Source organism: Centroberyx gerrardi, chromosome 15, assembly GCF_048128805.1.
Source record: "Centroberyx gerrardi isolate f3 chromosome 15, fCenGer3.hap1.cur.20231027, whole genome shotgun sequence".
NCBI lineage: Eukaryota > Metazoa > Chordata > Actinopteri > Beryciformes > Berycidae > Centroberyx > Centroberyx gerrardi.
In genome coordinates, this window is record NC_136011.1 from 20550971 (window position 1) to 20575792 (window position 24822).

Below are 24822 nucleotides of genomic sequence, written 5' to 3' on the forward strand. Positions count from 1 at the left end.
CAGCCAGGTAATCAGTGAGGTTGCCATTTAGTCAGGTAGCCAGTCGGTCAGCTGGTCAGCTTTTGGGCAAGACAACCAGCCAGTCACTTAGTTCTTCAACCTGTTACTCAGCCAGCCAGCTAGGGAGACAGTCAGTCAGGTAGCAGGCTAAGTATCCAGTCAGCTAACCAGCTACTCAGTCAGTCACACATCTATCTATCTATCTATCTATCTATCTATCTATCTATCTATCGCGCTAGCCGTGTCTCCATTGTCACTCTCCTCTATCCTCTCCCTCTGTTCACTCTCTCTCCCTCTTTGCCACCCTCTGTGTTGCTATTACCCGCCTCTGTGTGTGTGTGTGTGTGTGTGTGTGTGTGTGTGTGTGTGTGTGTGTGTGTGTGTTCGGCTGTGTGGACAGTGGGCACAGCCAGACAGACAGCCATTCCTGTCCATGCTGGTGAGCTGCTGTGTATGTGCTGGAACGTGGCAGAGTCCCCCCCCCCACCCCCACCCCTATACACCCCCCACCCCCCCTGTCCTTCCAGCTCCCAGAGCGTCAGTCACACAGCCCCGTCTCTATGCCATCTGCATATCAGCCCCGGCCTCGGCCAAAGCATTAAATTAAATCCCTGTTTGGGTTGATTAACAAATGGCTGGTGAGCTCACATAGTTACGGACTTATTTATTTATTTGTCATCAAGGTTTTTCTCCTTTTTGCTCTCATGGTCTCCACTGAAATGCGGCATCCAGCAAACAGGAGGACGGAGGTGTACGAGTGTCCTGAAGGAGTGAGAGAGCGACAGAGAGAGAGAGAGAGAGAGAGAAAGAGTGGGAAAGTTTGTGTGAATTTTCGAACCGTATGTTTTCCCGGCTGAAGTTCCTCCTCGCAGTGTGTACCTGTCTTCTGTTTTTCCTTTTCCCTCTCTCCCCCTTTCCCCCTCTGTCCTCAAATGAACAGTTAATCAGTCCGCTAATTGAGTGACAGTTAGTCGGTGTGTTGTTGTAATTGTCCAATCAGAAAGCTTGGAACGGACACAGTCACAGCTGATTCATCTCTGCCTCTGACTGCTAAATCCACAAGCTGCAACTGTAGGATGTGCCAAAAAGATTTACTTCTCCAAGACACTCCAAATTCACTTTCGAAAGCCTTAGTTTAGTTTTTAGCCGCAGTTTGAAATTTATCATATAGGAAAAGTTGAAAGCATCAACACAAATTACATTTCTGCCCCAAGGCCTTATGGGGCAGATATATGGGGAATTAAAACAGGCATGCCACCTTCACCCCATCCATTTCTGCGTTCAGTAGTGCCTTGTTTAACTTAACCTTTGATTTCTGAACTGACGACAATGCAGTGACGCAAAATACAGTATTCTGATTGTTTGTAGTTGAATGTATTTTATGTTTTCATCTTTATGTATATAGACCTTTTTCAAATCAGGGTTGCAGTATAATAAAACGAAAAAAAGGAACACGAAAAAGTTAAAGAAGCAATAAAAATGCCACGCATAGTTGGAATGTGACGATACATCCAATTAAAAGACATTTAAATTAGATGGTAGAGAGCACTTTAGAATGGATGTATACACACACATAGTCAGTATTTTTAAGAAGTTTTAGTCCAGAATTTCGAAACGCTTCAACATGTTTCATCTCATTCTCCCAAACATCCTCTGTTCCTTACAACTTCAGATCACCCACGTTCTCCTGTATTACCAATATCCTGTACTCGTAACAAGAAACAAGAGACTCCTGTTGTCTTAAGCACTGTATACTGTAGTATTTACTAATTGGCCTTAAGGGAAAAGTAAAGTTGTGCGGAAAACTAAATGGAACTGAAGTGAGGAGTCCGAGAGAGATGGTGTGGGAAGGAGACCGGCTGTTCTGTTTTCTCCAGCAGTCCAAACTAGAGACATGTGGCTCCCCAGACAAGCTGTCCAGAGTGGGAGAGCTCGCTGGACTCATTACAGGCAGGGCCAAGACGGGATAGCTTGACAGAACACCATTGGATCATTCGGAGAATTGGAACGGTCGAATTAGAATTGTGTTAGTGTGTGTGTGTGTATGTGTATGTGTGTGTTTGTGCTTGCGCATGTTTGTTTGGAACGGCGTGTGTGGACAACTGTCCATCTCCTCTCTCCGTCTGTGCCACCCCTGGCTGCCCCCTCCTCCGCCCCCCAGTGGACGTGTAGACACACACACACACACACACACACACACACATACACACACACACACACACACACAGAGATACACGCAGATACACACTGCCTAGGTCCAGCCAGAAGGATTGCTTAAATGTTTTCAGTTGTACTGGACAGCTGAGCGATGGACTGGCCAGCCACAGGCTTCCATTGGTTGGACACTTCATCTAGAAACTGACTCAGAGAAATGACTGGACTTGGATCAGCAAGCCAGTCATCACTGCCAGTTTTTAATAGTTTTATCAGTTTAACTTTCTCTTTATCCTCATCCATTTTGTCAGTCAATCCATCTCTCTTTCCCGTGTAGTTTGAAGTTAACTGTAGTTTCTCCTTTTCAGTTGACCAGTTTCTTCCTTCATTACTTTGTCAGTTCACAGCTGGGAAGGATAAACCAGCGACTAGTTAATGATAGATTTTTGTAACCTTAAAGCCAAAGTGCTCACACAGATTTGAATGCATTTGCTTGTTTGATGTGGACTTAGTTTGGACCTGAAATATGGTTACATCAAAGGCTTTGTAAATTCGATTTTTTTAATCACAGCTCACATACATGCAACTCCACAAGTAGCCAAATACAAAGTTACATTATCGACAAACAAATCGCACACTAGGGTCACACACTGTATATTGAAATAAGTGTTAAGTAATACTGTATATACCAGAGTTTGGTTTAGTTTACTTTCATCTATTTACAAACAGGTTATGAAAGCCTTTTTCTAGTAAAACTGGTTACATAGAAAATAATTGAGCCCAACCCTTATCGATATTCCACATCATGTAATTCTACTATAAATTCTGTAATATTCCTTTGATTTGGTCAAACTTCACAAGACATTTTCTTCCCACTCAGTTACAAGCTCTATTCCGGCCATCCCTTTTGCCCCCTTCGCTCCCTTTCCTCTTCCTTCCCTCATCTTCCTCATGCCTCCCTCCATAAACCCCCCCCCCCCCCCCCACTCCCCTTCCCTCCCATTCAGTCCCCTATCACAGCGCTCTGTTTATCTGTAGCAGGTGATCCAAAGAATATGCTTTGTTTCTGTAAGAACAGAGAAGGAAGTAGGAGAGGAGTGGAGAGTGGGAGGATTTGCGAGAGGGAGAAAAAATAGAGACCGAGAGGAGAGGAGAGGAGGGGAGAGGTGTGATTTGGTAATCTTGACGACGCGCTCAACAGCATTTTCATGTCTGTCTGTCTGTCCTCCTATGGTGGTTCGAATCAGCTGCTACAACCACCCCCCTCCCCCTCCCTCTCTCCATCCCCCCACCACCCGCTTCCCCCACCCACCACCAGCAGCACCCAGAGGTACCGGCAGGGCCCGCAGTCGCATGGTCCCGTCAGCGGAGCAGGTGTTTTTCTGCGATGTGTTAACGAGCACGGCCTGCTGTCATTTCCGCTTTAAGTGGATGTTACAAATAGAACACACACACACACACACACACACACTACCTATTCTCCTCTCCCGGCGAATTAAAAAAGGTGATCAGACCTGTCACCGAGCTGCGTGTAATGTGGGGTACGAATGTTTGTGCGTGTATGTGTGAATGCGTCTTTGTGTATCAGCGTGTCAAGGTGCCTGCATATGCGTGTGTGTTTGTGTGTGTGTGTGTGTGTGTGTTTGTGTGTTTGTGTGTGAAGGAACGGCTGGTTAATTAAGAGGGGTTGAGAAGCGGAGAAGATTCGTCTCCTTCTGTGGTTTTTATTTGTGTTGTTCAAAATGACAGACAAAGCAGAATGTTCACACCGCTTTCCTGAGTTGGAAAGTGTTGAGATTTTCGGTTTCCTTCATCAGAACGTTTGCGTTTCTCAGTGTTCTGTGTGTGCTTCATCCATGTCTGTATGCATCTCATCGAAGGATATGTGCATCTGCGTGTGTGTGTGTGTGTGTGTGTATGTACTTTAATCCATGTGTGCGTCCATGCTGTTTCCAGTAAGTGTTATCCGCCTCTGTGGTGTGGAAATGTTTGACACCCATGTAATCCTGCAGCGGGTCATCTGATAAAGCTGCAGTGCCGCCGTAGTGCCAGGCAACGCCGGCCTGTGCCAGCCAGTTGGGTAATACTCTGCCACCAGCTGCTCAGCAGATGTTGTTGTTTGTTGCTGCAGTCTGAGAAGGGTCAAATGTGTGTGTGTGGCCATCTCATCTCATCTCATCTCATCTCATCTCATCTCATCTCATCTCATCTCATCTCATCTCATCTCATCTCATCTCATCTCATCTCTTCTCTTCTCTCTTCTCTTCTCTTCATGGCAGCCAGTGGTTTGTGTGTGCATACTAGCATGGTCTGAGCTATCTTTATCTTTGTGCATTTATCTGTGTGTGTATATGTGTGTATTCTTGTATGTGTGTGTGTGTGTGGTTGATACGCGGGGGGTCACCACCTTGACACCTGCCCATGTATCAGCCAGATGATGTTTCTGGCATGGATAGTTTGAGTGTTGTGCTGGTAAACATGTTTTTGTAATTTTTTACATGATAATCCGATGTGAATCTGGCAAGCGCTGTGGGAGTTATAGAGATACTGTGTGTGTGTGTGTGTGTGTGTGTGTGTGTGATATTCTTTGGACAGATGAGAGTTAGAGCTGAGCGGACGAGCTGTGTCTGTCTAGGGAATAAAATCTGTATTTAAAATCAGCATCACCATCATTATTGCTATCATCATTAACGTCATTATCATCACCAATGTCATTATCATCATCACCCTCCTCACACCACCACCGCTCCACTATTGCCATCAACATCATCATCATCTTCATCATCGTCACCCACATCATTAGTTGTGAGGTTATGAATTTGATTGTTTGTACCAAGTGTCTAATCTAACTTTTTTGACTTCATTTCTCCTGTATCTCTCTTTCTCTCTTCTCTCCAGGTGAATACATAAAGAACTGGCGGCCGCGTTACTTCCTGCTAAAGACAGACGGCTCTTTCATCGGCTACAAAGAGAAACCTCAGGATGCAGACCTGCCCTACCCCCTCAATAACTTCTCTGTAGCAAGTATGTTACCTAACCTACACACTTCAACGTAGGCTTTTAAAACAAACTATACTCTAAACCCTACCTGTATATTATCTTTACTACATACTTCACCACAGAGATACACAGGAAGGTAGTGTTGAGTGGGGACAACACACTAGCGGAGTCGTATATAGATAGCATTTTTTTCATTTCCGCCCCAAGGAAGACAGAGTGCAGAATCAAATCCAAGATAGAGCAGGTAGAAAGTGTCCAAGGACACTTCAGAAGGGCGGATGCTTGCCAAGACAGGGGGTTGATCCCAGGTCAAGCCATGGAACGGCGGTCTCCGTACTCACTCTCACGCCATATAACAGCCCATATGCATTAATTGATTATATTTGATTCTGTAAGTACTCCTGCCATTCATGTTTTCATGTAAACTGCCATGAAATGTTGCTGAAATGTTCTTCTGGTTTCATCATACAGTGCAACAGTGAAATGCCACAACAGTTATTGCATCAGTTTCACTCGCGGTGTGTCAAAACATCGTGTCAGTCGTCAGTCTTCACAGCGTCGGTATGTTTTTCAGTAGTCACTGCCCCCCTAATTAACCATTTATCGGCATATCATCTGTCTGCACCTGGCTAACAAGCTCTGCAGCTTCGTTAACATGTGTAATTAACCAGCTAATGAGTTAACAGGAAGAATTTTAACGTCTCTCAGTCTCATTACCGCCACCATCAGCTCTCACTGTTCATAGAGTAAATGCAGAGTGGCAGTAGACACTTTCTGTCTGCTTCCCAGGCATTTTAGCCTGGCAAGCAAAGCTGTGTTCACACAGCTGAAGTTTCACCCTCAAATTGTGCCCCAAAATCTGACAGAAGCCAGGAGTTAAGACCAGCTACTAACAAGATGGTTTTTTACATTTGGGCCAATGTCAGTTTTACCTTGATAGGAGTTAATACCCTAATCCTTTACACTCTGACATTATATACAGTATATGACTCATATTACTCAGTATAGACGGTAAAGCTGGGTGAAAAATTGAGCCAGTACATTGTGATAACATTTTTTCCTGTTGAGAATTGGTACTAAAAATACTGAATTCGACACTTGTGACCCCCATTGTTTTACAGAAGAGCAAGTTTTGTTTTTTTCATTTTTCTCAAGACTCTGCTGCTGTATGTGTCACTCTAGTGATCATTTCACTCTGGCTTCAAGAAGCACAAACATCCCACTTGACCAAACCACTTCTGTCAATAATAATGATGGGCTCCATTAAACCAGTGCCAGCAAATCTCAAGGCAGACGTTTGGGCACATTTCAGGTTTAAAAAACAAAAAGGAGCAACATAAACTAAATAAAATTAACATCATCTGTAAGCTTTGCCATTCAGGAGTAAAATACTGTAGTAACACGACAAATATATGCACGTACCTGACTAGAAAACACTTGGATGTTTTCCAGCAGCTTACTTTGAAATCCAATGGAATTAAGCCTGTTTATTAGCATCTCACAAAGAGTTTTACATTTTCAATGTGTATGTTTGCATGTTATTGCAGTGCACTACAGCACACAGAAGTCTGCCTTGTTAACGTTTAATTTGCCTAATTAAAAGGAAAGGAAATACTGAAATTTTGCCTCAATTTGTCCCCTAACTCATTTAAATAATACACAAATTCATGTATCAAAAGACTAAAAAGATACACTGTATAGCTTGTATAAATTTACTGCAAATTTCACTCATATATACTGTATATAATATCGATACAGTGTGAAGTATCAAATCATATCATGACCCATAGTATCGATATTGAATCGTATCATGATGTCCTAATAGACATGCTGTAGTTCACATGAAACTTCCGAATCCGCCAATACAGAATTATGTGCATGGCAGACGTAGGCGAATACAAACTTTCTCTTACTTTCGCAGCTACATTAAGTTCAGCCAGAGTTTAACGGAGTCATTCTCTCCATACCATTCATATCTTTCTATGAAGGTTAGAATGACTTAGTGCATGTCAGACACAAGTGTTTTCAGCAGAGACTCAAGCACCTTGAAACTCATCATACCCAGACTGGAAAGGTGAAATGCCAAGTTATTGAAATAACAGATATTCACAATAGATTTCCTGCCAATTATGTGTTATTTGAACCTTTTTTGTACTGGCACTGTGTAATTTCTGTTTACCGTGTCAGTGTAGCTGAATTGGTCGAGCATCTTTCTGTCTCCCAGCACTGTAAACCACTTTGGATAAACACATCAGTCAGATAGTCTGTATATATCATGCAGCATATGACTCTGTACTTAATAATAATCACACTGCTGCATGTTGATGTTGTTGTTTACTCTGTTGCCAACATGTCCAAACCTCACTGGCTAGTGGCTACTCGATGCAATCTGATAGGTGCTGAGCTGGCTCCTTGACACAAGGCCTAATGGAGATGATACTGTATTTACTTGTATTTATTTATTGTTATCGCTGTCGCTACTGTACAGGATCTCAAATTCATCTCTCAAATTTTGTAATAGAAGCCAAGCCATGACATTAACCATCAATTGGTTTCTGTTCTGTATCAAAATGGCATGGGATAGTTTTCCTACTTTTGATAGTCAGTCAGTCAGTTGAAACCTGTCACATTTTCCCTGTTGAATGAGAGTGTTGTATGAAATATCTGGAGAACAGAGAAGGGAGGATTGGTGATAGAGGGGCTGATAGCAGGGACAGGGAAGAGAATAGAGGAGAACAGGTGAGAGATACAGGCCGGTACAGAAGAGAAAATGATGAAGAATGGTGGAACACAAGCTGAAACCTCAGAGAAAATGATAAAGAATGGCGCAACGAGGGAGGAAGGACGGAAGGGAAAGATTGGAGACCAGAAGGGAGGACAAGTACGAGGAATGAACGATGGAGAGCCGAACGGAGGGGGCACAGGAAGAGAGAATAGGAGACGTGGGGAGGAGAGAGAGGAGGACAGAGACGGAAGGATGAAGAAGGATGGAGAGCGAAGGTTGAGAGATGGAGAGAGGAGTGGAGGATTGGATCGGAGGGTGAGGTTATAATGCGAGATGAGATATGGGGGAGAGGAAGGGAGGATGAGGGAGGAGAGGAGGATCACTCGGCGCTGAACAGACAGGGAGGAGGAGACGGAGACAGGATTGGAGGATGAGGAAAAGGGGAGAGGAAAGAGTTTGCGAGGAGGACAAGCCAGGCCATACATCCGGCCCCGGCTGCTTGGCACAGCGCTGGCACTGCCACATCTGTTGCCCAAAGCTGGGAGGCCAGGTGGCGTGTGTGTGTGTGTGTGTGTGTGTGTGTGTGTGTGTGTGTATGTGTGTGTGTATGTGTGTTTGTTTATTTGTGTGTGCCTGTGTGTGTGTGTGTTTGTGTGTGTGGACAACAGAAGTGGTCAGATGGAACAGAGATGGTACAGGCCTGTTCCCTGCAGAGGGACTCATACATAACAAGCCTGTCGCTCTCTCTCTCTGAACACACACACACACACACACACATACGCGCGCACACACACACGCACGTATGCACACATACACCCACTAAACTGCTACACAGACTTCACAATTGCCTGCTGTGGCAAACAACCCAATTTCAGCTAACATTCAAACTTCAATATCACTCTGTGTGAGTGTGTGTGTGTGTGTGTGTGTGTGTGTGTGTGTGAGAGAGTGTGTGTGTGAGTGTCCATGCGTGGGTGCGAGTGTGTTTTTTGGCATCAACCCTGCCATGACCTTGTTTTCTGGCGGCACAGCAGGCTGTGTTCACGAGGCAGGTAGAAACTTCTTTCTGTGTGTGTGTGTTGCTTGTATGTGTGTGTGCGTGTGTGTGTGTGTGTGTGCGTGTGTGTGTGAATTTACATTGAAACTCTGCTGTGTCTACGACCTGAGCGGTGTTGTCATTAACCTTCCTGTCTATATTTAGGCTGAGCCATGACGTGCTGTGCTGTGCCACACTTAAACAGAAAGTAATTGGAGGAAGGGATAGGAGAGGACAGGAGGCGAGACAGGGAGAGGAAAGGAGACGAGGAAAAGAGGAGAGGCAATAAGAGGTGGAGAGGAGGGAAGAGGGAAGAGGGTGAGCGGAGAGGAGAGTGAAAAGGAGGGTGATATATGGAGGAGAGAGGAGAAGAGGAGAACATGGTAGGGGAGAAGAAGAGAGGGGAGAAGATGGATCATTACGCTCTGCCAACCCTCTTTTATATCGGCTCTTGTCCCCAATAACCAGTGAGACTGCTGAGGGACAATGAAGATGCATTCTTCCCCACAGCGAGCTCACAGCCCCATCTGGCTATGTGTGCGTATGTTTCTGCATTTGTGTGTTTGTGTATTGTATCATACATGTGTGTAACAATGGCCCACTGTATTGCCCATTTGCACAGAAATGTGTCTCTTCGGATATTTGCCAGGTGCATATGAGTTGCAACACATAATATCCCTTGGCGTAGGAAAGCACCTTCATCTGAATCGTGGGTGGCCTATTTTATCGCCTTTTTTCAAACTAAAATATAAAAACATAAGACATCTTTCCTTGATGATGTAACAGCAGCTATTGATAATATTGCACACGAGTTTCACTGGGCCACTGCAGTTCAAACAATTTATTTTGATGTCAGGAAAGAATACATCCTTCTCCTGTTGTTGTTCCTAGACTTTCAGTGGGAAGTAACTGCTTTTCCTCACTCATGCTCTTTCAAACTGAAGTTGAGTATTGTTGGTTAACTCCTCCGACTTCAGTTTTCTTTTGACTTGGCCTGCCCAAGGTTTCTTCCATTTTTTCCCTAATAAGGTTTTCTTGGGAGTTCTTCCTTGTGTGGACTGAGGGTCTAAGATTGGTGATGCCGGTGTCTTGCTAAAACGTACTATTGTGTGTCTTGTGCTTCGTTTTGCTTCCCTGTATGTGTTATATCATTCTGTTCTGTGATCAGTTAGATCTAGTTAGGCTCTTTCTCTGTAAAATCCTTTGAGACATGCTTGTGACGAAGGGCTATGTAAGTAAATGAACTTGAACTTCTTTCCTCTTCTTTGTGTCATCAATGCCATCCAATGGACAAACCCCAGTTTGATTGTACTGACGGACAGTCCTGTCCCTCTGCCTCGCTGTTTCAGAATGCCAGCTGATGAAGACGGAGAGGCCCAAGCCAAACACCTTCATCATCCGCTGTCTCCAGTGGACCACCGTCATCGAGAGGACTTTCCATGTGGACTCCCCCGATGAGAGGTCAGCCTGGACTCAGATAAAAATACCGGGCTCAGCTTCCCCATAGATTCTCACTTTAAGGTCAAATTTCAGTCATTGTAAGTCAGTGGACAAAAGAGGATCTCACACACTCACACACCTTTGTGGAAACAGTAATTTTTCATATCTGTCTCTAGTCTCTAGTCAAGGAGTTGCAATAGGAAAATATCATTCTTCAGCCAGAGCTCTCTTCAAAGCCAGATGTGAAAAAAACATTTTTCACAAGTTTATGTTTGGTCTTAGAACTAAGATGCGTTTGGAGAAACAGACTCTGGACGAAACAGCTTGGCTGGCCACAAAGCTTACTGTGTCAACCTAGACAGCCTGTACATGGAGAGATTTCTTTCACATTGACACTTCAGATGAAAGATTGACATCTAAGCTACGATAGCCTGTCACAGCTGCCAATTGAAACCTTCAGATTTTCAAAAAGTTAAGTTAAAAGCTTTCCACAAGTTAAGAGAGAGCTTTGTTTGCAACTAGAGGAGCATGCATTTGAAAATCATGAAATCATACCACAAGTTTTAAAGATGTTCCATGGACCTTAGGGTTATTAAAGTTAGTTCAGTTTCAGCTCAGGTAAAAGGAAAAATTATTAAAAGAAAGAACAAATGCCAAAAGATCATGTAAACTTTCAGTTCAAGCGAAAGGAGAAACAAAAAAGAAAAACTTACAAGCTTTTAACACAACCACAACAGCTTACAAAGTACAATGTGAATTTTACTTCCATATATTCTCCTGTAGTCATAATGCAGATGAGAAAATATATCATGCAGCGAGGGTAAAGCAGGGGTGTGTGGAAGAGGGTATATAGAGGGTTTGTATTTGTGTGTGTGTGTGTGTGTGTGTGTGTGTGTGGGAAAGAGAGACAGTGAGAGAGACAGAGTAGAAAGGAGACCTTTCAAGTAGCGTCGGCATAAATTCTCCAGCTGCTCGGTTCCTTTCTGAGGAGCTGAGGTGTTTATCTCCAGAAAATGAACAGCTTTGCCCAGAAGACCACAGATGCTTCTGTGCGTCCTTTGAGTGTGTGTGTGTGTGTGTGTGTGTGTGTTTGTGTGTGTGTGTGTTGCAGCTGTCTGTCCAACTCTGTCAGGCTTATATGGTGCTTTCTAATAGTTTGCCACTAGATAATCAAATAAACAGACACAGTCCCAAGTTAACATACACCTAATGACCGTCCATCCTTTATAACACAGAGAAGAGTTTGTTGCCAGAGAATATTTCTATCTGCAAATCTATGGGTGTAAGACTGTGAGCCCCAGAAGTGTGTGTTTTGTTGTAGAAGTGTGTGTGTGTGTGTGTGTGTGGTTGTTGCTGTAGAGGAGATGTGCTACAGAAGTGAGTGCATCATTGAAGTTTTAGCGGGTTGGAAAGTAGTATGTGCTTCACAACTGTGTGTGTGTGTGTGTGTGTGTGTGTGTGTTTGTGTGTGTGTGCATGTGTGTGTGTGTGTTACTGTATCTGCTCTACTGTACCAGTCCTGGCAGGGCTCCAGCTACCACAGCCCCAGCCGTGAGGAGAGAGGGTGGCACGTGTTGGCACGGCGCCTGACTGTAGGCAGGCCCATTATCTCTCATTAGCAAAAAAAACTCATTATACAAAAAACACTCTAACCAAGAGAGAGAGCATTTATCTGCTGCCTGACCTTGAGAGAGTTCCCATTGCTTTTTATGTAGCTACACACACACACACACACACACACGCACACACGCACTCACACTCGCATGCATGCCACAAATTGAGTGCATTGTTGTAGATGGAGTGTAACTTGAGTTTGCCCTTGTTTCGGAGTGTGTAGGGTACGTTCAGAAGTCTTTGCAGTAGAAAGGGATTCAGATCTTAAAAACACACTCCTCTGTTTAGGTTTAGATGGATGTTCTTTCAGATCCCTCAAGGAAACATATGGGCATCTAACTCAAAACAAAACAAAAGACATAGGGGTGATCGTTTGGGAGTCAAACAGGTTTCATTATTATGATCTCCTCGCTGCATACACTAGGTAAGTGTATTTGAAAGCGCAGTCTGGTAAATCCCGACTTGCGTTTCCCCGAGTCTTGAGGATTTCTGAATATTTGAATATCATCCTTGGTTCACCTCGTTCCGGGCTCTTTAGTGTTTTCCACTAACTTATAACCCTAGCATGTGGCACAGGCTTAACACTGTTTGTGAGAAGATCAAAGAGACATTTTTGAACGGAGAACTCTTTATGGACCCAATTCACTCTTGAGAGGTTAAACAGAGTTTTCCACATATGTAGTGGAGGAATACCTAATTTCAACCATGTTTAAAAACAGAATTACTATTGCTAAATGACCTGACTCTCCTCATCAGAAATGCACAGGATTCACACTTTCAACATTTGTAAAAACCTAGTAGAGATAAGTCAAAGTTCTGTTCTACTTTACTCCACAGTATTCTCTTCTCTTCTCTTCTCTTCTCTTCTCTTCTCTTCTCTTCTCTTCTCTTCTCTTCTCTTCTCTTCTCTTCTCTTCTCTTCTCTTCTCCTCTCCTCAGGAGTTTCTCTCAGAGCAGAGGGAAGCTTGGTCCTGTGTTTAAGCCATAATATTCATCATCATTAAATACACACATGTGCCCATACATCCTGATGCATGGCTGGCCTTCTGCTACAGATGATGATTACACACAGTCACACACACACGCACACACACACACACACACACACACACACACAGAATCAAACTCACACACTCGCTCAACAGATGTTGAACAACACCGCTAATGGAAAGTCAATGGGGAGGAACAGCGTTAACTAACAACAATGCATTGTCCCCTCCAATGCATGCGTGTGTGTCTGTACACACACACACACACACACACACAACACACTCACACACACACACACACACGCACACGCACAGACTGGTAGGCATTAGTTCTGCTCCATGATCATTGCTCATTCAGTAGATTCTCTAGCTGACCGTGTTTCCTCTCTGTTGAACAAATAGGTGTTTGTGTTAATTGAAACCACTTTAGTGCCTTTTAAAACCTGGTTAAATAAGTGCACTTGCCATCTTGATTGAAAAGCCATGACAAATATTGTATTTTACACCTGTGTAATGTATTGTTACTGGGGTTGGGTTCAATTCATGATGTGCTTCCATCAATTCAAAATGTAAGTTGGCAAATTAAGTTGTAACAGGGCCTAGAGCCGCATGTGACATATGAGCGACTTCAACTTTTTCGCACTAACAATTTCATAAATTGGGAGTAATGGATGATGTCTCAGTCATTTTTGTCCAGTGAGTTAGGGCTGCACAATTAATAGAAACAAAAATGGAAAATCGCAATATGAACTACTTCAATTTGCAGATTAGTGGTGGCTGCTCAAAATTGACTCCTAAACATGGTATTCTGGTGCTGAGCCCAGCTTCTGGCCTATAAATTGAATTGCACATTGTAAATTTCATTGTATTCCAACAGAGCAAATCTTTACTCAACAACATCTCACAATATTGACAAATCTGTGTCTGTTTACTGTATTGCATGGGTCATAATCCAGTCAGTGAAAGTAATGAATGGCAGTGGTATTTGGTATTTGCTGACACTTGAAGTTTAGAACTTGCAAACAGTCCCGTCAGTAGAAAAGTGGTGCTAGTGCATCCCTAAACTTTCTGTTGTGTGATGAATCCAGAGATGAGTGGACGGAGGCCATCCAGATGGTGGCTGACAAGCTGCAGAGACAAGAGGAGGAGAGGATCCAGTGCAGCCCGACCTCCCACATCGACAACATGGCCGAGGAGGAGATGGACATTTCCACCACACACCACAAACGCAAGGTAACACATCCACCAGCCATCCAGACACACACACACACACACACACACACACACACACACACAATGAATTCTTTTTTGGCTAATAGTGATAGGCTTTTGTCAGCTAATTAATTAGTCCACATAGTCCCACATTGTTTTTCTCCTGCAAATAAATGCAGTTGTGCAAAATAACCTTTTGTAGATGTAGTCGGTATCAAAGACTAATATTCTTGTGTGAATGTTGTACAGGAAATATCAACTAAAACATCAACTAAAAAAAGACTTCCGAAGATCGATAACAACTGATAAGTAAACTGATCGACTGGGAGGAAACAGCCATAGATCGATGATTGAGGTTGTTCTCTGTGTTTGCCCTCCACTAGACAATGAGTGACTTTGACTACCTGAAGCTGCTCGGTAAGGGAACCTTTGGTAAAGTGATCCTGGTGCGAGAGAAGGCCAGCGGGAAATACTACGCCATGAAGATTCTCAAAAAGGAAGTCATCATAGCCAAGGTTAGTCTGGCAGTGCTTGTTAATTGGTACAGAGTGTGTTGCAGATATGCATTTTATTAGATTGATCAGAGATTAGTCCATTAAGTTTTTTTCTTAATGTATTTTGTTGATCTTTTAGCCACCAAGAAATGTAATGCCATCTATAACTACCAAAAAAACAGTGCCAGTGTAGATTCTTTTTATCTGTCTGTCTATCTATCTATCTATCTATCTATCTATCTATCTATCTATCTATCTCCATATTTTGTTCCTGTATTTTTCTTGTATTTCAAATGGAGCTGAAATATAGTTTGTCGCGCTTTGTTTTTTTCTGGCAATCAGATGTTTTCACTACATTGTCTGATAGCCAGAATCTGATGTTTTTAATAGATAGAATACTTTTCATTTGATTGACTGAGGTGTTTTTACGGCATCGGTGTCCATACAGGATGAAGTGGCTCACACACTCACAGAGAGCAGAGTGCTGAAAAACACCAGACACCCTTTTCTCACCGTGAGTATCCTGCATGCACCAAACACGCATGAATTCAGACATACGTGCATGTGTAAACGTACGGACATCTGTACGAGTGCATGCCGTGTGCGCGCACACACACACACACACACACACACACGGCGCATTGATCCTATACATACCTGAGTCTCTTGAGGCTAATTACGATTTAGAGAACAAACTGTCGTACATTAACAGCATCTACATCTGTTAGCCTCGCACTCTCTCTTTGACGCGCGCACACCAACCACTGCTCATTTCTATCACACTCCAGATGCTGCCGTTCGCTGGAAAACATACACACACACACAAGAATACACACACACACACATGCACACACACACACACAGTCGGAGAGAACAATTGCGGTTCACATCTGAGTTTACCCCTGTCACACCTGCAGCCACAGAGAGACCCAGAGCAACTGTTCTTTTGTTTAGTAGCTTTCTCCCTCGATGGCACACACACACACACACACACATACACACACACACACTTGCTGTGAACAAACAAATACATAGCTATGAATAATCAGTTTCTTAGCTCCAGGGGTTTTGGTTATTTCCTACCTTTAGGAATGGGACCGGACTCTGATACAACTAGCAGACACAGTACTGATACAGAAAGTGTGTAAAATTGTCCACTAAATGGTATTATGTTTGTGTTACATGAGTCGATTCAGTTATTTGAAGGTCAGTGTGTGTTTGTGTGCTTGTGTGTGCTTATGTATGCACTTGTGTGTGTGTGTGTGTGTGTGTGTGTGTGTGTGTGGGTGTTTCTTATTTCAGTCATTGAAGTATTCATTCCAGACTAAAGACCGCCTCTGTTTCGTCATGGAGTATGTGAACGGAGGAGAGGTAAGACACACACACACACACACACACATGCGCACACACTCTTTGATGATGGTAGCACTGTATGTGGTTACCCATCTTTGTACTGCTGCTTTGAACAGCCAGTTAAACCACAAGTCCACCACACTAACTGACAGCGATTAGGCGCTCATCCTATACTCTTCTGCCAACTCAGATATTAAATGTCAAAAGTCAGATCACTAAATACTGAATCTAGACCTTAGCTGTTGCATTTTGATGGCCAAACATTTACAGTATTAAAAAAAATTGTTAATCTGTTTGTTAAAGGATTATTATGTGTTTTATTTGATTTTGTATCACTCTCCATATCTGCAGATTGCAGTCGTAAGTAAACTAAACACTTAACTAAAAATTGAAAGTGCTTATTTTAAATATTATTTTGAGGCTGGTCTGCCAGACGTTCTTCTGTTCATAACTCTCTCGCACAGACACGCAACATAAATCCATTCTAAATGCAAACATTTGAAAACTTTGCAATTTACATAGAGAAACAATATTGAGGTAATATGTTGTAATTGGAGGGATGTGAGTCTGGGACAGCGAAGCAGCAAAGGAATGTGTAGATGTGCGAACACTCAGGAAGTGGCTAAAGTTAGACTGTTCGATTGCTTTCTAACACAGTTAATTTGCCAACCAACTGGTCTCTCGCTCACGCTCTGCTCTCTCTTTTCCGTTCCAGCCCTCTCTGTTCGTGTCTATTTATGAACACACCTATGGGGCTGATATAGCCAGAATGACATTCGGAGATGAAATGAGTTTGGATTCCCCCACTTTTCCATTTCTCTGATTTTTAATCGGGCCGTTTTTGCAATCTTGGTTCATTCCCTCAGTGTAACTGTCACCTGCTCCCCTCCCAGTTAGTTAGGCAGTCCAGCCAGCGCCAGGCCTGAGCACACACACACACACACACACAGGAAACACACACATGCTTACACACACACAGCAAACCTTTACCTCAACGGACAAACTGTCGCCACACATGCCACATACACACCCATACGCACACACACACACACAACCCATTACAAACCTGCCACAGTCACAGCTGCCAGTACACTGATGAAGGCCCACCTGTCGTGTTACCCCCTCTCACCACCACCACACACACACACACACACACACACTGTTTGAGCGAGTAGGTGGTCTGTGAGCAGCACTCCAGCGGCCATATGCAAACCTCCCTCAACAATTAATGGGGAGATGTTTGCCCCTTGGCCTCATGGGTAATTTGTACGAGTTGAGTGGTGTGGTGCGGCAGGCGTGTGTCATTTAGGTGCCGCGTGTGTAGCTGTATGGCAGTGACAACTTGACAACTGACGGATAGGGAAAGAGGGAGAGAGAGAGAGAGAGAATGAGATGAAGAGAATGTGCGACGAGCGATAAAAAAGCGAGACAGAGGAGAGAGGGGAGGTTAAGCCACCTGGAAAAAAAAAAAATAAGAGCGGTGTACTCTTTAAAGGATGAAAATGAGATTCTTGCCAGAAAAAGAGAGAGAGAGGGACGGATAAGGGAATCGGAGATATGAGTGATTGAAGGCGGGGGGGCAAGGTCCCGCTCCTCGCTTTTAGTGAGCAAGGCCAGTTAGGCCACTAATGAGTGCTGCACTGCGGGCGGTGGGGGTGTGGAGTGGGGGGAGGGAGGAGGGAGGGGGGGGTGTTGCACGGCGGCGGTCGGCCTGTCTTTAACTAGACTGGTGTATTGATTAAACCCTTGATTTGGCCCCCGTCGCCAAACTCCACGCCAGCACTGTGCCAACCTAGCCCAGAGGGTAACGTGGAAGGGGTGTGTGTGTGTGTGTGTGTGTGGGGTGGGGGGGTGGTGGCGGCTAGATGAGGCGCCAGCTGCCGAGTGCCTCCGCCCGCCCTCCTCCGAGACACCCCCCCACCACCCCCCTCACCCCCCTCCACGCACACAACCCCCCGCTCACCCTCCCCTCCGCCATCTATCATCTCAATATGGTGCGGGCAGCCAGTTTGTGTTGTGCTAATTTCCTCCAATAAATCAGTAATTATTGCTGTGCCGTCCCTGCTGTCTCTTCCCGCTCCCTCTCCCCCGCCTCCCCTCTCTCTCTCTCTTTCCCTCTCACCCTCTATCCCTCTCTCTCTCTCTTCCTCCCTCCATCTCCCGCAGCTGTTTTTCCATTTGTCCAGAGAGCGGGTGTTCTCGGAGGAGCGCACGCGCTTCTACGGCGCCGAGATCGTCTCGGCTCTGGACTACCTGCATTCGGCCAAGATTGTGTACCGGGACCTCAAGGTAAACAGAGACGGAGAACCAGAGAGGAGGGTGGTTGGGGGGCATGGACTAGAGTAATCAGATATTTGAGGAAAACCTTGTGGTTTTTTTATTTTTTTTTTAGCCCCCCCTTGTGGCTCCCCTGGTTTTTTTGCTTTTTTCATCCAGGAGGATGCGAGTGGCTCAGGATGAGTGGAGGGGTAATTAAAGAGAGAGAGAGAGAGGAAGAGGGACAAGCACACACAGAAATAAAGTAATTGAGGTAGAGAAGCGCAGGAGGCGGAGGGAAGGGGGCTGATGCCACAGAGGTAGAGGTAGATGGCTCTGTCTGAGTGTCTGCCTGGCAGCCTTGGCCCCAGCCCCGCTCACAGCAGCCAAGAAAACAGGAGAGGAGAAAAAGCAGACAGAGACAGAGAAAAACACTTCAGCCATTAAAATTAAAAGGTTGAGTGGCTCCACTACACGCCTGAAGTTTATTTCACTGCTCAGAGTGTGTGTGTGTGTGTGTGTGTGTGTGTGTCCCCGTGCGCTTGTCTACTTTATATGTGCGGGGTAATGTGATAGGGTCCTCCTTCTCTGTCTGCCTCTGTTCTCCTCTTCAGAATGGTAAAATCTTGACTCCACAGTACAATATCCAAAGTCGAAAATATGAAATGGCATACAAGAGACAGTGTTTTCCAACATCAGTTTAGGGTAAATGCACTCAATTCAGTTTCGACTCATCAAGTCCTTGTAGTCAGCGAACGAATCAAGTCAAGTATGTGAGTTGATTTTCAGTCACAAACAGTTAGAATGAAAAATCATTTAAAACCTTTGATGTGAGATTGTTGAGAGGAATGCAGTGCAGTCCTCCATGTTTCCTGTATCCTCAAGAAATGCACTGTCAGGGTTACATTTTACTCTTCCTTTTCCCCCTCATGTTGGAGATTCTCTACGATGAAAGTTGCATTGTGGGCACTGTAGTTTATTTTGTTTCCCCCCCAGTTGGAGAACCTGATGCTGGATAAAGACGGCCACATCAAGATCACAGACTTTGGCCTCTGCAAGGAGGGCATCACAGACGCTGCTACCATGAAAACCTTCTGTGGCACTCCTGAGTACCTAGCACCTGAGGTAACACTCTTGTTTAATGTTGTTTTGATTTCTTCTTTTTCTTTCTTTTCTTTCCTTTTTTGTCTCTGTCTCGTGCCTTTTCCTTCATTCTGTCCTCCTCACCCTCACTTTTTTCCTATTCTTTATCTTTTCCTCTCTTTCTTTCACCACTTGCTGTCGTCTCTCTCCTCCATATTTTTCCTCCTCTACCTTCTCTTTCCCTTCTTTTTCCCTTTTTCTTCTTCCTCCTATCTTCACCTCACCATCAGGCTATTTCTTCCCTCAAATGTTCATGTATGGTAGAAAAATACTAGGTAAAGAAATAAGAGCCAGGGAGAAAAGGTAGAAACTTTTTTGGATGGTGTGTGTGTGAGTGTGATTTTCATGATGAGTAATAAGTAAGTAATAAGCTAAGTGTGAACATGAGGAGTTTACAGAGTTATAATGTGTTCAAATGCACCGTTCATGATATAATGTCAGGCCAATAGTACAATTGGTACAGTCTGGATTTGGGGCTTAGAATGGGTTTAGATATGTATTAGCATATGTTTTAAACATCTTAGTTTGACAAGAGTCTCAAAACGTTATATACATTATTTTTTGCATGCATTGCATTTGTGTGTGTGTACATGTCTCTGTATGCATGCTTACTTGACATACCACATTTGTAATTTTTTTTTCAGAATCACTTTTTATTCCTAACACTCACTACTATGTATTTGGTACTGTATGGTGGTGACATCATTCATATGGAGCACCCACCGCTATACTTCTATCACTAGTATGCTGCTCACATCAATAGTCGCCTTCCAGCCTGTCTGCCACTGAAGTAGAAAGAGCAGAAATCTGAATTGCTAAATTTAGTGGATCCAACTAGGAGCAGCTCTGCTCTAGATAGACTGTGAGATGGATTGTGTATTTTGATTATGTTGTACATATATTAAGTGTGTGAAAGCACAAATATGGTGAGAAGTTATTTACTTGTGCTAAATGGTTATTTATTTGATGCAGTACACCCTCCACTGCACCATATAGACTCTTTATGTATTGCATTTGCTCAGTAGATAAGGTATAGTATTGTAAGTCTAAAAACAGTTTTGGTGATGTGAAATGGTAGAAATCGCAGGCACTGTATGTAAAGTTCTGTAAACTGAGCAGATTGACTGAAGCTTTGCAGGACTTAAAGGCATCTGTGGCATCCACAGCACATCCATTAGGCAGAGTTAGGCAACCAACCAGGGCAGCGCCAGGACTTGAGGCGACAAAGTCCACTCTGCCCCTCTGAACTGTGGGACTCTGTTAGCCCACTGCACCGCGCCTGGTTCGCTAACAGCTGATCAGTTTAACTAATCTCTAATCAGTAGGTTGACTCAGGGAAAATTCATGTTGTAGAGAAGTGACTGCGATTTTTGCCGCCCCTTCTTCCTCATCATCTGTCAAGCAGGTCACATCCAGCTCCAACACCCCCTCCACGCAAACACACACACACACACACACACACAGCAGTAGCTACTTATTACTGTTCTCACATATTATGGATATTATATGCTTATAAAATCTGCAAATGAAAATGTACATACATTAATTCCACTTGCATAAGCCAACCAATTTTAAAAGGGCATCAAATGTCGGCGTCATTATGAAGCCAGGGTATTATGGGTAAAGGGCAGCATCATTCTATGTTGCCTTGGGCGGCTCTGGTGGCTTTTATTCTTGCCTCTGTGTACAGTACAGTAACGGCCTTATGGCACACACACACACACACACACACACACACACGTACACACATGCACACTAACCACATTCAACATACCCAAGTCCCTGAATAATGAAGTGATAATCCGGGTAAATCTCTCATTCTAGATTAGAACAGAATGTGGACAAAAACAGGTGAGTTTGTGTGTCTGTGTGTGTGCACTAGGCCCACACACACACACACACACACACACACACACACACACACACACACACACACACACACACACACACACACACACACACACAACTTAATAGTAATAGTTTTATATGGCCATTCGCTATCCAGCCATCAGCACTGCTTCACTTAGAGGCCAGCAGTTCAACTGGCGAGAATACATAATGGAGCGGTGCAGGACTGTGGGTGGGGAGACAGAGCGATGGAGATGTGGAGATGAAGGCAGGAGGGGAGAGGCATAGTGTATATCCCACTTGAAAAAGTACGGAGGACAATTTGGCGCAGCATTTTGTGGGTTTTTTTCTCCTTTTTTTTTTTTTTTTTTGGAGTCCCTTCCTGTGCGTGCCAGGAGCTGATTGGAGGCTGTTGGTTATTTTTCACAGGATGTGCGTCTGTGTGCGTGTGCGTGTGCGTGTGCGTGTGTGTGTGTGTGTGTGTATGTGCCGTGTGTGTGTGTGCGTGTGTGATTGCAGTAGAAAGTGCGGGCTAAAGCGAGGCAGATGGCGGCAGATGGGCGAGGTTGGAGGAAGGTGCTCGGAAAAAACCTGGAAATCTACACCACCGCCGCCGCCACTCGCCCGCCCGCACGCTCTGCTCGCCCGCCCGCGTGTAAAAATAACACAGTTTGCTCGGAGCCAAGTTACAGAGATGCAAAGTAGCCGGGATTAAAAAGAGAAGGAGGGGGGGGGGGGGGGGGCGGGGAGGTGGTGGTGGTGGTAGTGGGGGGGGTGAAGACAGAGAAAGATGAGAAGGGATAGAAAATATTTCAGGGTTACGGGAGTGAAATTCGCATAGTTCCGGTGTTTGCCGTCAGTGAAAAGGGCGGACGAGAGGCGAATAAAGAGGGTTTGTGCCCGCCGTGCGCCTGAAGGTTTTCATACACTGATACTTCAGCAACACGCCATTGTAAAGCGAATCGTTCTGCAGCCGAACAATGTATAACACCGCATTGAATTGTTATTGTTCGCTTCAAGGATAGTCAAAAAGGAGAGAGATTAATGAGAGATTAATGAACAATAAGCAGTGAAGGATCCTTGTAAAGGGATGGAACAGGATCAGAGAAAACACATGGGTTTTTGTTTTTTTTTCCCCTCAATGTTTTCTCATATTTGTGTGTTGGACACATTTCCTTACGGCTATTTTTTTGTTGAAAGTGTTAGAGGGGCAGAATTTGGGCTGTGGCCATTTATTTGTGTGTGTTTATTTGTATCTGTATTTAGTTTGTGTGTGTTGTATATGTGAACTTTACCAGTTTTTTACTGTAACTGTAAACGTCTCATAATCATGGGACCATGGTAAACCATTGATAATACACTGAAGAATATCAAAAATGTGTCGGCATAAACCAATTTCCAAAATGTTGACTTTTTGGAGATGGAAGGTTTCTGCGTGACACCAACAAGATGTGAATGTGTGTTCAGTGTGCCCAGTGTATGTGGTGTGTGTGTGTGGGGTTATGGGTGTGTGTGTGGTGTGTACTGTCTGTGTGTGTGTGTGTTCCCTGTACCCTGCTGGGTATCGGGGCTGGTAGAGCCACAGGCTGTGTGTGCCCGTCCCGTCCCATCCAGTCCTGTCCAGGCTGCCAAAGCCCCCGTCCCGCGAGCAGCAACTAGCTGCCACATGGCTGCTCCAACAGGGAGCGGGACAGGACAAGACCTTCTCCCTCAAGGCTTGTCTCCTCTCTTCTCTTCTCTTCTCTTCTCTTCTCTTCTCTTCTCTTCTCTTCTCTTCTCTTCTCTTTTCTCTTCTCCTACTTAAACTTATGCTCTTCTCATTTTTCTCTTCTTCAATCTTGTCCTATTTTTCTTGTCTCCCTTTTTTTCTCTTGAATACACACACACACACGCACACACACACACACACACATAAATCCTCATTCACACATACTTGTTCACATACACATACACACACACACACACACACACACACTCCCATGCCTAGGGCTGTGGGGCAGCATTCTGGCTCTGTGTGGATTAATCTGCTCCCTGCCTGCAACCGAGCTGCCACCACTATCTTCTGGTCCTAGGACACACACACACACACACACACACACACACACACACAGGATGCCCAAGTGGACAGCTTGCATTTGTATACATTTGTGTACCTTTTTTGTACAAAGACACAACACGCAGCCCCAGTACATCGACTCTGGAAAAACAGCCTTGTAAGCTGCTCTGAATTTCATAAACTGCACTGTATGCGTGTGTGTGTGTGTGTGTGTGTGTGTGTGTCCCTCCCCTAGCTGCAGGGAATGAAACGACACCAAACATCTCCTAGTTTGCCTCGCTCTCAAAACTTTCTGAATTTGATGAGGATGGATAAATATTCCATCTGCTGTGCGTGTGTGTGAGAGTGTGTGTGTGTGTGTGTGTGTGTGTGTGTGTCTGACAGTCTCCCAGCAGTCTAAGCCAGTGTTATCCCTCCAGCCGTAGGAATCAATAGTGTATCTGGGAGCTGGCGGCGCGCTTAGTTTCCCCTAGTGCTGCTCTGCAACTGCCAACAGGGTGACCAGCTTAATGCACACACACACACACACACAGTGACACTCACAAACTCTTTTATTCACTTGCACACACACGCAGACGTGCACACACTGAGGCAGCCGCCTGCATCATTAGCAGTTTAGTGTTGAATCTGTGAGTTCAGTCAGTTAATGGGCAGCTTTCTGTGGTGTTCAGCTCCTCTGGAAGGTCCCAGGCTGCTGTTTGGCTCCTTCTCCGTCTCCCAGATGGTCACGGTGCACAGCGATGTTCAACATGATTTACAGTCGGAGCGTACAATAGACCCTCAGCCGAACCCCACGGCGATATCTTTGAGGCCGCCGAAACTTTCAGGTGCCTGAAATCTGAGGTTCAGAGGTTCGAAGCGAAGGTCCGAAGCAAGGGTTTCAAAAGAAGCTAAATTTGAAATTCAAAATGTTCTTTTTTCATGTAGAGTATATCTTGCACCTCGAAGATTTTTACCAACCTATCAACCTGAAGTTTGGATAAGAAGTTTGAATCTATTCTGTTCCATTCTAACTTTGCTAACAACGTTTTTATGAAGTTTTTGTTTCCTGTATCTCTTCACATTTTGATATTCCTAATGACAGATATTTCCACCCCACTCAAACAGAATGTCATGAAAGTTGAAGTCTTTTTATATCACCTTTGATTTTATGACTTACTGTATAGTTCGTCAAACTATCTTGATGTCATGTGTTTCTGCGTGTGAGTATGTGTGTGCATGTACATGTCTGTTAGCGTGTGTCCAGCCTCCCAGGCCCATTATTAGCAGCGGAGAGATGTTATTATTATTATTATTATTGGCGAGATGTGCAGCATATGCCGCTCTGGCTGCTGTCCAACCCTGCCTATCTATCTGTCAGTCACACACATGCGACACGTACATGCGCACACACGCGAGCATTCATCACAGCCTAACATGTTAATCACTGCACTCATTATGTTAATGAGGGTACCTGAAATACCTCTCTCCCTCCTTCTCCACCTCTCTCCTCCTCCCTTCCT

General features: G+C 44.4%; 1 protein-coding gene across 1 annotated transcript in view; it reads left to right on the forward strand.

Moving 5' to 3' along the window:
* Window positions 1-24822, forward strand: part of akt3a (v-akt murine thymoma viral oncogene homolog 3a) — a 52768-nt gene that overhangs the window by 22942 nt on the left and 5004 nt on the right. The window contains exons 2-9 of the mRNA XM_078288590.1: window positions 5053-5178; window positions 10265-10376; window positions 14047-14191; window positions 14554-14685; window positions 15113-15178; window positions 15967-16035; window positions 18184-18306; window positions 19270-19398. Of these exons, the coding sequence (XP_078144716.1) occupies window positions 5053-5178; window positions 10265-10376; window positions 14047-14191; window positions 14554-14685; window positions 15113-15178; window positions 15967-16035; window positions 18184-18306; window positions 19270-19398 (902 nt within the window). The remainder of the gene's footprint in view (window positions 1-5052; window positions 5179-10264; window positions 10377-14046; window positions 14192-14553; window positions 14686-15112; window positions 15179-15966; window positions 16036-18183; window positions 18307-19269; window positions 19399-24822) is intronic.